At 29.8% G+C, this 15950-nt stretch overlaps 1 protein-coding gene across 4 annotated transcripts in view; it reads left to right on the plus strand.

Annotated features, from left to right (window-relative positions):
• Positions 1 to 2290: 2290 nt before the first annotated feature.
• LOC143243663 (nose resistant to fluoxetine protein 6-like) overlaps positions 2291 to 15950 on the plus strand; it is a 43430-nt gene continuing 29770 nt past the window's right edge. The window contains exon 1 of one of the 4 annotated variants that reach the window (XM_076487312.1): positions 2291 to 2541. Coding sequence is in view for 2 of the 4 variants with exons in the window: in XM_076487303.1 (XP_076343418.1) it covers positions 6240 to 6708 (469 nt within the window). In the remaining 2 variants the exon portion in view is untranslated. Of the gene's footprint in view, positions 2542 to 6097; positions 6709 to 14810; positions 14830 to 15950 lie in introns of those variants that run through there. The other 3 variants (XM_076487303.1, XM_076487296.1, XM_076487320.1) reach the window with 3 other exon arrangements.

A 15950-nucleotide genomic window follows, 5' to 3' on the forward strand; every position in this document is an offset into this window, starting at 1 on the left:
CTAGCAGAAATACTTGAAATGTTTTTCAAAAAAAAGTTTCAAAATTAAATTATTTATTTGTCTTCTCTATTAATTTTAAAATAAAATATAGAAGTTTTTAACTACTGGATTGTGCGGGCTATTCTTTTGTGTAAAATATATGAAATTATATTAAAGTATGATTATATTTCTTCATAAGAACACTTGTCATCAAACCAAGAATCTTTTTTCGAAAGTTTGTAAAGGTATTTGAAAGGTGACAATCAAATCTTATAGGTGCTACTGACGAGCAATCTTTGCTACAGTCTATTCAGTTGAAAGTGAAAGAAGACTAGCCAGTGCAGTTTTTTAAATACTGTAGATGTATTTCAGCTGTGCTGTGTGGATGTTCTGTAACTTTTAAGTTTTACTGAAATTACATTGTAAATAAATTTATATTCCTTCATTATTTTTGGCCCGGCCAACTTTGGGGCAACAATAATTATAAACCACAAATAGTAGTGCAGTTTTTCTGGTGATCTTAGCTATCCGGTTAGTAGTATCTTAGAAATAATCTTATCCATTTGGAACCACGTGGCTGAGTCATTAAGAATCACCAACTACAATCTATAAATGGTACAATGCTATTTTATATTCAAAGCTTATTTTACATTTTAGCATTTCCTAGAAACAAAACGTACAGGCTTCCTTTACTAACGCGTTTATTTATCTTACACATTTCTTACACCAATAACATGTGTAATATTTTAGATTATAAGTATAACAAGTATGAGAGATAATATCAACAACGTATTGACCGGAAAACCAGTTGCATGCCAAAGTCATTTCAAAAACAAACGTTTATCAAGTGGATAAACAAGCTTAAACCAGAACAGCGATATCCTTTTATCAGAATTCGTAACCAAATCTCTTTCTAGTACCTCTACTACCTATTTCAAATATATCGTAATGGCGCATAACAATTTGTTTGTTTTTGAATTTCGTGCAAAACTACACGAGTTCTATCTGTAGGTGTAGCTTGTGCTCTGAGCTAATTGGGGAGTTTTGTATAGTTGGTGATATAAGTCAATAGATAAGATAGGTGCAGCTTGTGCTCTAAGCAAATAGAAAAGTTAGATGTACCTTGTGCTCTAAACCGATACAAAAGTTAGATGTAAGTTATACACTGTTTCAAATAAGAATTATATGTTTGTTTTGAATTTCACGTAAAGCTACTCGAGGGTTATTTGTGCTAGCCATTCTTAATTTGGCAGTGTAAGACCAGAGGGAAGGCAGCTAGTCATCACTACCTACTGCCAACTCTTAAGCTACTCTTTTACCAACGAATAGTGGGATGTATCGTGATATTATAACGCCCACACAGATGGGAAGGCAAACATTTTGGTGTGACTGGGATTCGAACCCATGACCCTCAAATTACGAGTCCAGTGCCTTAACCACCTGGCCATGCAAACTCTTGGGTTACTATTTTACCAACGAATAGTGGGATTGACCGTAACATTATAATGTCCCCATGACTGAAAGGGCGAACATGTTTGATATGACGGGGAATCCAACTCGCGATCCCCGAATTACGAGTCCAGTGCCTTAACCACCTGACCATGCAAACTCTTGGGCTACTCTTTTACCAACGAATAGTAGGATTAACCATCAAATTATAACGCCCCCACGGCTGAAAGGACGAGCATGTTTGGTGTGACGGGGATTCGTACCCGCGACCCTCAGATTATGAGACGAGTGTCTTAACCACCTGGCCATGTTGGGCCTTGCATAACGATTACGTTGAACATAAAAACAAATCTGCCATGTTTTAAACCTCTTTTTTTTCTCTCGTTAATATCTTAACAATATATAAGAAAATAGTAAACAGCTCATCTTGATATATAATTTGTTTGAAACAAAAGTGTTCCTGGTAATCAAACCGTTCCATTGAAAGAAAGCACTACGGTCACGTGGATGAAAAAACGTTACGTTAGTGTAACCTAGAGATTTTTAAACAGTTTCAGCATTGATAAACATTTTCCTCCAAGTTTTCCTTGTTCCAATACCTTGGATTTTAATAACTATCATGGTAATAATATAAAAAAAAATTCTGTGAAACGTTCAGCTATCTTTGTTTTCTTCAATTCTGAAAGTAAGGTGTAACGTTCCACTCTGCCAACACTATGAGCGGTAACAAAATTACAGAGAATGCGAAAATGTCAGGTTGTAAAAGTAATGTTACAAATAGGGCTTGGGCTTCTCCCTTCCAAAATTTTAAGCCATATCACACATACATTCCCACAAGTGCCCGCTTTACACGTGGAATTTAACGCCGCTTCCAGGTGGTGTGACCCTGTCATAATAAAATTTGAAATGGTTACCAAATGCGAATGGTAATTGTCTGTGCAATTCCTTATCCAGTTAAATTCGATATTTCTGACAGTCCTCTTGAGGCGATTTCTGGTAGCACAGCAGTGTGTCAGCGGACCTATACCACTAGAAACCGGATTCCGATACCCGAGATAAGTAGAACACAGATTACCTTTGTGCCTAATAACAAATAACCTATAACCTTCTCAGGTAAATGAATAACTCTGTATTACACATACAAATGTATAGATTATCTTAATGTTTTTAAACCACATGAAAGAAACAAAAGCAACAATTACGTACAAGTTATACATCAATAAAAAATAAATATATTTTTATATTATATCCAAAATAATAACAAACTAAAATGACATCAGTTGAGAAGATAGAAAATTTGTCAAAAACAAAATAAAAAAGTCCCAAGTTATTGAAATAACTTAGTCTACCAAAGTTTCTTTTCCAGACATTTTTTAGCATAAACTCTCTTTATGTGTGAATATTTGCTTATTGAATTCTGCTAACTAACTTTATTTAACATTTTTCTCATGAATAATTGTGCATTGCAGTGTTTAATATAGGTCACCACAGCTGTATACAGTTATACATATAAATTTTGTGAATATATTTCGAGCAATTTCATTTTTAATTTACAATGTTATAGCCCTAAACTCAAGACATTATAATAAAACACTGAAAGCTATATAAAAAAAAAGTTGTTCTTAACCTCAGCACTAAGGTGTTGATAGAGAGATTGACCGTACATTATAACGCCGCCAAGGCTAAAGGAACAAACATATTTGATGGAAAGGGGATTCGAACACGCGACCCTCAGATTGCGACCCAAGCGCCCTAACAACCTAGCCAGATAGGTTTTTAACATTATTCACCTTTCAGTGTCTCAGTGGTAAGTTTGTTTTTCGAATTTCACGCAAAGCTACACGAGGGTTATCTGCGTTAGCCGTCCCTAATTTAGCAGTGTAAGACCAGAGGGAAGACAGCTAGTCATCACCACCCACTGCCAACTCTTGGCTACTTTTTTACCAACGGATAGTGGGTTTAAACGTCACATAATAACGCACCCATGGCTGCAAGGGCGAGCATGTTTGATGTGACGAGAAGTCGAACCCGCGACCCTCAAATTACTTATTTAGTCGAGCGCCCTAACCACCTGGCCCTATAAGAGACATAATATATTTGCCTTTATTACGGTAAGACAGACACCTTTTCTATAATTCGAAAATTACTGCATGTATATGACAAATAGCTCAATGTGTCTTTGTCTAAATCAAACAAATGGTTTATTGTAATACTTTTCGCCTATTTGGGGTAAAACAGTCATTGCTTTTCTGTTTGCTAACTTTCGAAACTAGTTTTGCAAATGCAACATACATTCTAGGGTTCAAACTGTTTTAATCATACATAATCGAAATCACTGTTGTAATTAGCAACATGAAAAAGCTACATTTATATCAAATAGATATTCTCAAGATGATTTATAATGTAATGAACACTCAAACGTTTTATTAGATAAGCTAATGACCTACGTAGTACATTTACTTGCTATATTTAGCTTATTTTTAGGCCTAAAAGCATTATTTATCTAGGTCAAACGTTAGTGTTATGTACCTTTACTTTATGACACTTCAATATCAATCAGAATCTTGGGTACAGAAAACGAAGTCACCCACGTAATGCATTATTTTAATGCTTGTTATTCGTTACAAGCGTAACGAAATTAAAAACTAGATCCAAGCAAACTTACATTCTACTATTACAGAAGGAAGGAACAGGTGATTGCATAGTAGCAAAGGTTTATCACTACACTTTCGAGCACGTCAGTAACGTATACCAGCGACACATAGTCTGTTAAATAAGTAATCAGAAAATACTTGAAAATTACAAATAATATAATACCAGTATCGGGTAAGTGTTTTCTTACAGCTTACAATGAGTATCTACGAAACACCTTGAATGGATTTCTACGCATTCAAAAGTGCTTACATATGATTCGATAGCTTGGAGAAGCAGTAAAGGCGAAACGTTGGTTTAAATAAAAATATCTCCTTTTGTATACATCTGGAGTGTAAGGAAGGTTCCATTTTCCTTAACTTTTACTTCAGTGTGGTTCCTGTGATATAATGTGTTTCATTCCAATAGTACAAAACTTTTAAACTATTTTCTAAAAAGGCCAGATTGGAAAAAACGTTAGGAGTGGACAGACCAGAAGTAATTCACTCTATACATTTATAAATATGTATATATATTACACAAAATAATGTTTACATATTGAAAACATCACATCACGTCAATAATAAAGTGCTACTATTTTTTCTTGTGTATATTTTAGATTTAAAAAAAAATTATGCTGATTTTTAGTGGATCACCAGGTGGAAAAGTCCTGACTGGTGGGTGTTAGACCTTAAGTAATTTAAACACTCTGTGATAAATAATTAAACATTTCCAAAATAGATCTTATTCGCAGCATCTTCCTTTCCCGCCCTTCGGTGGCTTAGCGGTAAACTTGAAGGCTTACAACGCTTGCACCTGAGGTTTGATTCCCCTTTGTGAATATTGATAATGACGATTCGTTTTGTTCTATTTGTTTGTTTGTTGTTATACACAAAGCTACACAAAGGGTTATCTGTACTCTGCCTACTACGGGTATCGAAACCGGATTTCTAGTTGTAAAAGTCCGCAGACATGCCAGTGTGCCCAGTCTTGTTCTGTATATACTCGTTTGACAACAACTACCTTAGATTGTTTTACGTACCTCTTCCTGTAAAGATGTATTGAAGTAAAGCTGTGTAACAATTTATAATGTTAATTTAACACAAAAAAAGTAACATTAATCTAACGTACCTAAAATCCAGTATGTCACGTTAAGATACCTTAAAGGGTGGGGGTGAGTAATATCCTATTCATTTTTAGACAGGCTTTACGCAAGTTTATATATATATATATTACTTTAGAATATAAATGAAACAAAGTGAAACGATAACAGAACAAAGTACTTACGGCATTTAAAATGTTTAGATTAAATGGTAAATTGATAGAGTAAATAAATGAGTTTATATTTATAGGGTTAGTTTGCCACTCAGAAAAGACATAGTGACAGCGGAAATATCCACGAGCTCTTAATGCAATGTTCTAACAGCATATGTTGTCATATCGCTTAAATAAAGTAAACTATAGCACATTAAACACTCACACACACATTAACTTTATAAAAGATACTACTTTATTTCCCACATATGTCTATACACCATTGTTTTAAACTACTACAACTATTACTAGTATTAGAACATTGACTTTAACTGTCATGATAGTTGTTTTGGATGCCGTTTTCATCTGCTGACAGTGTTCTGTTTTCAACAACAATATTTTAACTGATACGTTACAGAAAACAAAGAGGTAAGTAAAACGAAGACAAAAATAACACGAAAAAGATATTTTTAATTTACTCTACTGGCCTACATAGAGCAAGACGAAAGGGATAAAGGGGGAGATAAAAGACAACGCTCTCTAACGTTTTTAGTAAGCATTTAATCCCATAATTAGGTCAAATACTCGCGAAACTCTAGTAATGCCAAAAATAAAAATGCATCTGAATTTCCCTCCAATCAGAAGTGTCGGTAGCTAGTAGAATAAAACTTTTTTGAAAAAAACACACACAAAAAACTAATAAATAATGCATTTGAATTTCTGTCCAATCAAAAGTAACTGTTATAGAAGCAATAGACATTGTGGAAGAATACTTTATTCACGACATTTTCCTCGTTTCTTAGGTTCAGTGCCAAGTATCCAATGTACTTAAGCTGAGAATTGTATTTAAACCGAAGTTAAACGCAAACCAAAATAAAGCCAAAAGGAACTCCAAAAGAAAATTTTATAAGATTCTCGCATTAAAAATGAATGCGGTTTCCTCTAGAGGAGTTTATAGTTTGTTTTGTCTTGTATACATCTGTGTGGGTTTTGCAAATCCTGCACGTATTGAAAATGAACGCCAACTAATTATTCAAACCAATAACACTTCGGAAGTGTTTGAAACACTTCACTCACAGACGTTGACCTCACGTTATCCAGGAAATTTGCCAAGCCCAACAACAGGATTGCTGAGGTCAACAAAATCGCCAACAATTTCAACCAAGACCCCAGGACATATAGAGGACATTACATCTATTACTTCAACGGAATCCGTTTTGGATATTTGGATGGAGGCTGAAAAGAAAAGCAAAAAATTGGTTGCCTCGCTTTATCGTGACCTCCTTCCTAAGTTCATACGCGCTGGCGGAAAAATGAAAATATCTGGTCAGTGTATGTCCAGTTTGCTGAAACTGGTGTTCGGAATCAGAAAGCTCAAAAACTGGTCTATAAGAAGTAAGTAAAACAGAATATTTAAAAAGTAAAGCCACTACTTTGTGTAACATAATTTTATTTAATAATATGGCCTCTCAGCGGGTAAACGATAAATTTTTGGTCATACAATGCTAAAATCCGGAGTTCGGTTCCTCGCAATGCACCGAGGACCACTGTGTAGATTTGCTATTAAGCAACATTAATAGATTAATAATCTAAATAATGAAGGAAAAACTAAGCGTACTCGCCCTTTCAAACATCATGGCGTTGTGGTGTTACGATCAATCCCACTATTCGTGGGTAAAAAGAGTAGTTGGCGATGGGTGGTGTTAACTAGCTGCCTTCCCTCTAGACTTAGACTATTAAATTAGAGTGGCTAGCGAAGATAGCCCTCGTGTAGTCTTACGTGAAATTCACAAAGCAAGCTAAACCGGAGGCGCAGCGTTATATATTCAGTATTAAACAATATTAAGAGAAAAAACAAAAGATAAACTTGGTTGTTCTCGCTTAGGTTTTAATAAATTCACTTTTATAGAACCGGGATTTCTGATATTCGTGAGTTTGAGAAAAATAGAATTTTGTAAAAAGTATATATTAAAGTATAATAACATTTCACGTTTCTGAAGCTTGGTGTTATTGAATATAGTTATTGTTATCAGCTATGGAGTGATAAATGTTTATTTCTCTAAGAACTTTCGTACAAAACAACAGAAGGACACAACTGTCTTTAATATTGAATTAATAGACGAAAGAAAAAAGGAAACAAACCAATAGCACCCATCGCCAACTTTTGGGTCACTCTAATCTGACCAAATAGTAATATTTGACCATCGCTCTTATAATCCACTCATGATCCTAAATTTTGAAACACTTTATTTATGATAATGAGCTGCGCAAATTAAATCTTTAGGCTCCTAGTTCGAGTATATTAACTACGTATGTATTACATCATGGTGGTCGACACGTATCGTATTTAGATACACAAGTTTTAGAGTTTGTTTCAAAGTTTGACATTCTTGTCTGTAATTTATAGACACTTTACAGTGTTGTTTTTTAAATTCTCAGGTTTGATCAACTAAATAGCAGTTGCCAACAGAAGTAAAATAAAAAAGTTAATATCTGTCTGTTTGTTTTGTTATTGTTAATTTGTTGTGTTACTTTACATGCAATGTTTTTGATAAAATAAATGAAGACAAATTATCTTCCTTTATTGAATCATTAATTTTTAGCAAAAATACTTCATTAGGAATTCTATTTTTTCTGTACAAAATGCTTGTAATGCTTACTGAAAGTTTGACAAATTTCTTGAAGATACAGAAATTGTATCGTATTGGACGATGTGTGGATATAAACCTATCACTCTTCAAAATACGATACTTATATCACTACACCTTACGAGGCCTGGCATGGCTAAGTGGGTTAAGGCGTTCGACTCATAATTCGAGGGTCGCGGGTTAGAATCCCGGTCGCACCAAACATGCTCGCCCTTTTAGCCGTGTAGACGTTAAAAGTTACGATCAATCTCACTATTCGTTGGTAAAAGAGTAGCCCAAGAGTTGGCGGTGTGTGATGATGACTAGCTGCCTTCCCTCTAGTCTTACACTGCTAAATTAGGGACGGCTAGCGCAGATAGCCCTCGAGTAGCTTTGCGCGAAATTCAAAAAACAAACACCTTTACTAATTATTCGACCACGCCGGTTACAGAACTTCGAATAGAAACGTGTTTAATGAAAGTGACTCCGAAACACAAAGTACTGTGACGCTTAAAAATATTCTTTAAAAATGATTTCATTGGAGTGTTTGCTTTGGTTTAGAGCAAAGCCACATTGCATTACCTATTTGTTGTGTCTGCTGTAGAGAATCGAACCCTGGATTTTATAGTTGCAAATCCATAAAATTACCGTTGTTTCACCGCTAAAGTTATTGGTAGGAAACAAAAATTAAAACAGGTTTATGACTGAAAACTCTCCGTATAATTTAATACAAAAAATGCTTTCAAGAACCTATAAAACTGTTACCAACAAATATTATTCTTTCTGTTCGGTGGAGTTTTTAGAAAAGCAGTTATTACAATATAATATTATGTGCTGTTGTCTAGCCTACTTGACAATTTCAAGTATTGTACGACAGGCCTCCTGGGTAGTGAGTCTATATTTATACATAGGCTTTTTATAGAGGCATTTATGCTTCTGATTGTTCATTAGACAAGATACTAGAAATTATTCAAATCATAAATAAATGTAGTTTCACTAAATTTAAAAACACCATTCTCCCAAGTGGCACATCGGTATGCGTGAGGACTTGCAACGCTAGAAACCGAGTTTAGATATCTGTGGTGGACAGAGCACAGATAGCACATTGTGTATCTTTGTGCTTAATTACAAAAAGGAAACATTTAAAACAAAAAACACAATATATGATTCATACAGTAAACAGTTCACCATTCTTGCAGTAATAAATAAATAAATAACGAGTCTTGTGTCTTACGTTTGAATAGATAAGTTGCAAAAATGAAATATTTGATATTTTTATTTATAAACATTCGTGAAAAACGCTGAGAACGCGAATAACAGGGCATATAATGAAGTAACTTTTATGATCTGTACAATAATCAAGAATGATACGAATGATATAGAAATATTCATGAGTCACGCAACAATGAAAACTATACATATAAAGTAGTATACTTTAACCTCTATACAATAATGAATAATTATGTGTATGAATGGAAACTATACATCTAAAGTAGTAATTTTTATGATCTATAGAATAATGAAGAATTTCATATGTGATATAATAATATTCATGAGTTAGACAACAATGAAAACTACGCGTATTATGTAGTTATTTTCATAAGATAATAGAAGAGACGAATATCTATACATATAATGCAGTAACTTAAATGAGCTAGAGAACTAAGTAGTAAAGTTTCTTCTGATTCTATATTACTTTTTTATTTCAACGATTTTTTAACTATACAGTGAAAATTTTATAATCATATTATGTTAACCATACAGTGAAAAAACCTGTAATTATATTATATTAACTATACAGTGAAAAAATCTATTATTATATTATGTTAACTATACAGTGAAAAAATCTATAATTATATTATGTTAACTATGCAGTGAAAAAAATATAATTATATAATGTTAATTATACAGTGAAAAAAACTATAATTTTTATTATGTTAACTATACAGTGAAAAAATCTATAATTATATTATGTTAACTATACAGTGAAAAAATCTATAATTATATTATGTTAACTATACAGTGAAAAAATCTATAAATATAATATATTAAGTGTACAGTGAAAAATCTATAATTATAATATATTAAGTTACAGTGAAAAATCTATAATTATATTATGTTAACTATACAGTGAAAAAATCTATAATTATATTATGTTAGGTATACAGTGAAAAAATCTATAATTATATAATGTTAACTATACAGTGAAAAAATCTATAATTATATTATGTTAACTATACAGTGAAAAAAATATATATCTATATTATGCTAACTATAGAGTGAAAAAACTATAATTATATTATGTTAACTATACACTGAAAAAATCTATAATTTTTATTATGTTAACTATACAGTAAAAAAATTTATAATTATTTGATGTTAACTATACAGTGAAAAAATCTATAATTATATTATGTTAACTATACAGTGAAAAAAATCTATAATTATATTATGTTAACTATACAGTGAAAAAATATATAATTATGTTATGTGAACTATACAGTGAAAAAATCTATAATTATATTATGTTAACTATACAGTGGAAAATCTATAATTTTTATTACGTTAACTATAGAGTGAAAAAATCTATAATTATATTATGTTAACTATACAGTGAAAAATCTATAATTATATTATGTTAACTATACAGTAAAAAAATATATAATTATTATATGTTAACTATACAGTGAAAAAATCTATAATTATATAATGTTAACTACACAGTAAAAAATATATAATTATATGATGCTAAGTACACAGTGAAAAAATCTATAATTATATTATGTTAACTACCCAATGAAAAAATATATAATTATATTATATTAGCTATACAGTGAAAAAAATCTATAATTATATTATGTTAACTATACAGTAACAAATCTATCATTTTTATTATGTTAACTATACAGTGAAAAAATCTATAATTATATTATGTTAACTATACAGTGTAAAAATATATAATTATATTATGTTAACTATACAGTGAAAAAATCTATAATTATATAATGTTAACTATACAATGAAAAATCTATAATTATATTACGGTAACTATACAATGAATAAATATATAATTATATTATGTTAACTATGCAGTGAGAAAATATATAATTATATTATGTTAAGTGTGCAGAGAAAAATCTATAATTATATTATGTTAACTATACAGAAAAAATATATAATTATATTGTGTTAGCTATACAGTGAAGAAATATATAATTATATTATGTTAACTATGCAGTGAGAAAATATATAATTATATTATGTTAAGTGTGCAGAGAAAAATCTATAATTATATTACGTTAACTATACAGAAAAATTATATAATTATATTGTGTTAGCTGTACAGTGAAAAAATCTATTATTATATTATGTTAACTATACAGTGAAAAAATCTATAATTATATTATGTTAACTATACAGTGAAAAAATATATAATTATATTATGTTAATTATACAGTGAAAAATCTGTAATTATATTAGGTTAACTATATAGTGAAAAAAAATATATAATTATATTATGTTAATTATACAGTAAAAAATCTATAATTTTTATTATGTTAACTATACAGTGAAAAATTTATAATTATTTGATGTTAACTATACAGTGAAAAAATCTATAATTATATTATGTTAACTATACAGTGAAGAAATATATAATTATATTATGTTAACTTTACAGTGAAAAAATCTATAATTATATAATGATAACTGTACAGTGGAAAATCTATAATTTTTATTCTGTTAGCTATGCAGTTAAAAAATCTATAATTATATTATGTTAACTACACACTGAAAAAATCTATAATTTTTATTATGTTAACTATACAGTGAAAAATTTATAATTATATTATGTTAACTATACAGTGGAAAAATCTATAATTATATTATGTTAACTATTCAGTGAAAAAATGTATAATTATGTTATTTGAACTGTACATTAAAAAATCTATAATTATATTATGTAAACTATACAGTGAAAAAATCTCTAATTATATTATGTTAAATATACATTGAAAAAAATCTCTAATTATATTATGTTAACTATACAGTGAAAAATCTATAATTATATTATGTTAACTATACAGTGAGAAAATATATAATTATATTATGTTAAGTGTGCTGAGAAAAATCTATAATTATGTTATGTTAACCATATAGTGAACAAATATATAATTATATTATGCTAACTCTACAATGAAAAATCTATAATTATATTATGTTAACTATACAGTGAAGAAATATATAATTATATTATGTTAACTATACAGTGAAAAAATATATAATTATATTATGTTAAGTGTGCAGAGAAAAATCTATAATTATATTATGTTAACTATACAGAAAAAATATATAATTATATTATGTTAACTTTACAGTGAAAAAGTCTATAATTATGTTATGTTAACTATACACTGAAAAAATCTATAATTTTTATTATGTTAGGTATACAGTGAAAAATTTATAATTATTTGATGTTAACTATACAGTGAAAAAATCTATAATTATATTATGTTAAGTATACAATGAAAAATCTATAATTATATTATGTTAACTGTACCGTGAAAAAATCTATAATTATATAATGTTAACTATACAGTGAAAAAATACATAATTATATTATGTTAACTATACAGTGAAAAATCTATAATTTTTATTATGTTAACTATACAGTGAAAAAATATATAATTATTATATGTTATCTATACAATGAAAAAATCTATAATTATATAATGTTAACTATACAGTGAAGAAATATATACTTATATTATGTTAACTATACAGTGAAAAAATATATATCTATATTATGCTAACTATACAGTAAAAAAATGTATAATTATATTATGTTAACTACACAGTGAATAAAATCTATAATTTTTATTATGTTCACTATACAGTGAAAAAATCTACATTTATATTATGTTAAATATACATTGGAAAAATCTATAATTATATTATGTTAACTATACAGTGAAAAATCTATAATTTGTATTATGTTAACTATTCAGTGAAAAAACCTATAATTATATTATGTTAACTATACAATGAAAAATATGTAATTTTATTATGTTAACTATACAGTGAAAAAATTTATAATTATATAATGTTAACTATACAGTGAAAAAAATCTATAATTATATTATGTTTACTATACAGTGAAAAAATATATAATTATATTATGTTAACTCTACAGTCTAAAAATATATAATTATATTATATTAACTTTAGAGTGAAAAAATCTATAATTATATTATGTTAACTATACAATGAAAAAATATATAATTATATTATGCTAACTATACAGTGAAAAAATATATAATTATATTATGTTAACTATAAGTTATAATTATTATGTTAACTATACAGTGAAAAAATCTATAATTATATTATGTTAACTATACAGTGAAAAAATCTATAATTATATTATGTTAACTATACAGTAAGAAAACTATAATTATATTATGTTAACTATACAGTGAAAAAATTCATAATTATATTATATTAACTATACAGTGAAAAATATATAATTATATTATTTTATCTATACAGTGAAGAAATTTATAATTATATAATGTTAACTATACAGTGAAAAAATACATAATTATATTATGTTAACTATACAGTGAAAAATCTATAATTATATTATGTTAACTATACAGTGAAAAATTTATAATTATATAATGTTAACTATACAGTGAAAAAATACATAATTATATTATGTTAACTCTACAGTGAAGAAATTTATAATTATATAATGTTAACTATACAGTGAAAAAATACATAATCATATTATGTTAACTATACAGTGAAAAATCTATAATTATATTAACTATACAGTGAAAAAATTTATAATTATATGATGTTAACTATACAGTGAAAAATCTATAATTATATTATGTTAACTATACAGTGAAAACATCTATAATTATATTATGTTAACTATACAGTAAAAATCTATAAATATATTATGTTAACTATACAGTGAGAAAATCTATAATTAAATTAATATTTATATCGTATGGATATGTTCACTTTAGTTTATGAAATATTTTGTTGTAATAGAATATTTTCTTGAGAATTTTCACACAAATCTACTTGGAAGGATTGTCACACTTGTTTTCGGGCTTTTGAACAAAAGGATTTATTTGGTTTGATATATATATCTTGAAGACATTCTGCATGAATATTTGTTTATACCAGGATAATCAGCGTGTTAGGGAATTGTGCCACAGACACACAATAATTATCTCAGCTACCTTTCGTGTGGAATTATTTCTCAACGAATTTTCCTGTTAAATCTATTGACGTTGCTAAAGAATTTTCCTCTAAAGTCTACTGACGTCACTGAAATTTTTTATTGAAGTCTATTGACATAACTGTAGAAGTTCCTTCCATGTCTGGCCGGCATGGCCAAGCGCGTTAATGCGTGCGACTCGTAATCTGAGGGTCCCGGGTTCGAATCACGGTCGCGCCAAACATGGTCGCCCTTTCAGCCGTGGGGGCGTTATAATGTGACGGTCAATCCCACTATTCGTTGGTAAAAGAGTAGCCCAAAAGTTGGCGGTGGGTGGTGATGACTAGCTGCCTTCCCTCTAGTCTTACACTGCTAAATTAGGGACGGCTAGCACAGATAGCCCTCGAGTAGCTTTGTGCGAAATTCAAAAACACACACACCTTCCATGTCTATTGACAATACTATGGAATCTTTCACTTAAGCCTATTGACATCACTATACTTTGAGACGGCCAAGTGGTTACGGCGCTTGGTTTGTAATCTGAGGGGCGCAAGTTCGAATTCCCGTCACACTAAAAAAGGATCACTCTCTAAGCCTTATAATATGACGATCAATCCCACTATTCGCTGACAAAAGATTAGTCAAGAGTGGTTAGCGGTGAATGGTGATGACTAGCTGCCTTCTCTCTGGTCTTACACTGATAAATTAGGCACGACTAGCGCACATAGCCCTGGTGTAGCTTTGTGAAAACTTTTAATTTATGGCTCCGCCATATATTAACTGATTTAGAATCTAATTACAGTTTTGGACTCACGAAGTCAAACCCTTTTAATTGTATTCAACCACGCTCAAGGTCACATACTTTAAATTTCTCTAATCCTGCTTAAAATAATTTTAGTTTGAGGGTAGGTTGGTAGATATCCCGGTAAGTAATAAAATCGAATTGGGTGTACTCGCTCCCCACGCTTGGTATTGTTGACACAAAAATGTTAATAAAAACAAAAGAAAGGTCTCAAGAATCAATTAACTCTGTTCTCTGTAAAAGAATTTCAAATGCCAGAGCTGTTTAGGATTCCCTCTTGTTGCAAAACTTGAAAGTGCTAAAACCTAATGTTCTAAATTAATGACTTAGATCAAACATTCTAGCTATCTGTATCTCCTAACAGCTGGTATGGGTATCAACACTTTTACTGATAAAGGAGAGAATAACGTTTCAACCTTCCTAGGTCATCTTCAGTTTTAGGAAGAGAGAGTTTGCAAGTGATCATTGCCAGACATATGTCTTAGAAACGAGACTGTAGGAGGCGCTACAGTTAAATGTTAGGTTATTAATTACTATAGCTATAAAGGTGTTCCTTTATATTGGTTTAATTTTGGGTTTTTGTTTAGACTCTCGTCTCTAAGACATGTGCCCCCCGACGGTCATTTGCAAACTCTCTCTTTGTTAACCTGAAGATGACCTAAGAAGGTCGAAACATTGTTCTCTCCTTATCAGTAAAAGTGTGAATACCCATACCAGCTATTCTGAGATACATTTCTATTTCAAGTGGGTTTCTTGTCATCAAGAATTTTAGCTATCTGCAAAAAAGTATTTAAATTTTATAAATAAGCGTTAGTTTGAAAAAAAAAAAACATTTTAGTGACTTTTTAGTAGTGTTTTTATAATATTATCTTTATACAATTTCTTGGTGGGTTAGTGATAAGTTTACAGGCTTGCAAAGCTAAATTCCAGGGTTCGATTCCTCACGATGGACAGAGCTCAGTCCCCAGGTGGAATA

The sequence above is a fragment of the Tachypleus tridentatus genome, chromosome 2 (assembly GCF_004210375.1).
Source record: "Tachypleus tridentatus isolate NWPU-2018 chromosome 2, ASM421037v1, whole genome shotgun sequence".
Lineage (NCBI taxonomy): Eukaryota > Metazoa > Arthropoda > Merostomata > Xiphosura > Limulidae > Tachypleus > Tachypleus tridentatus.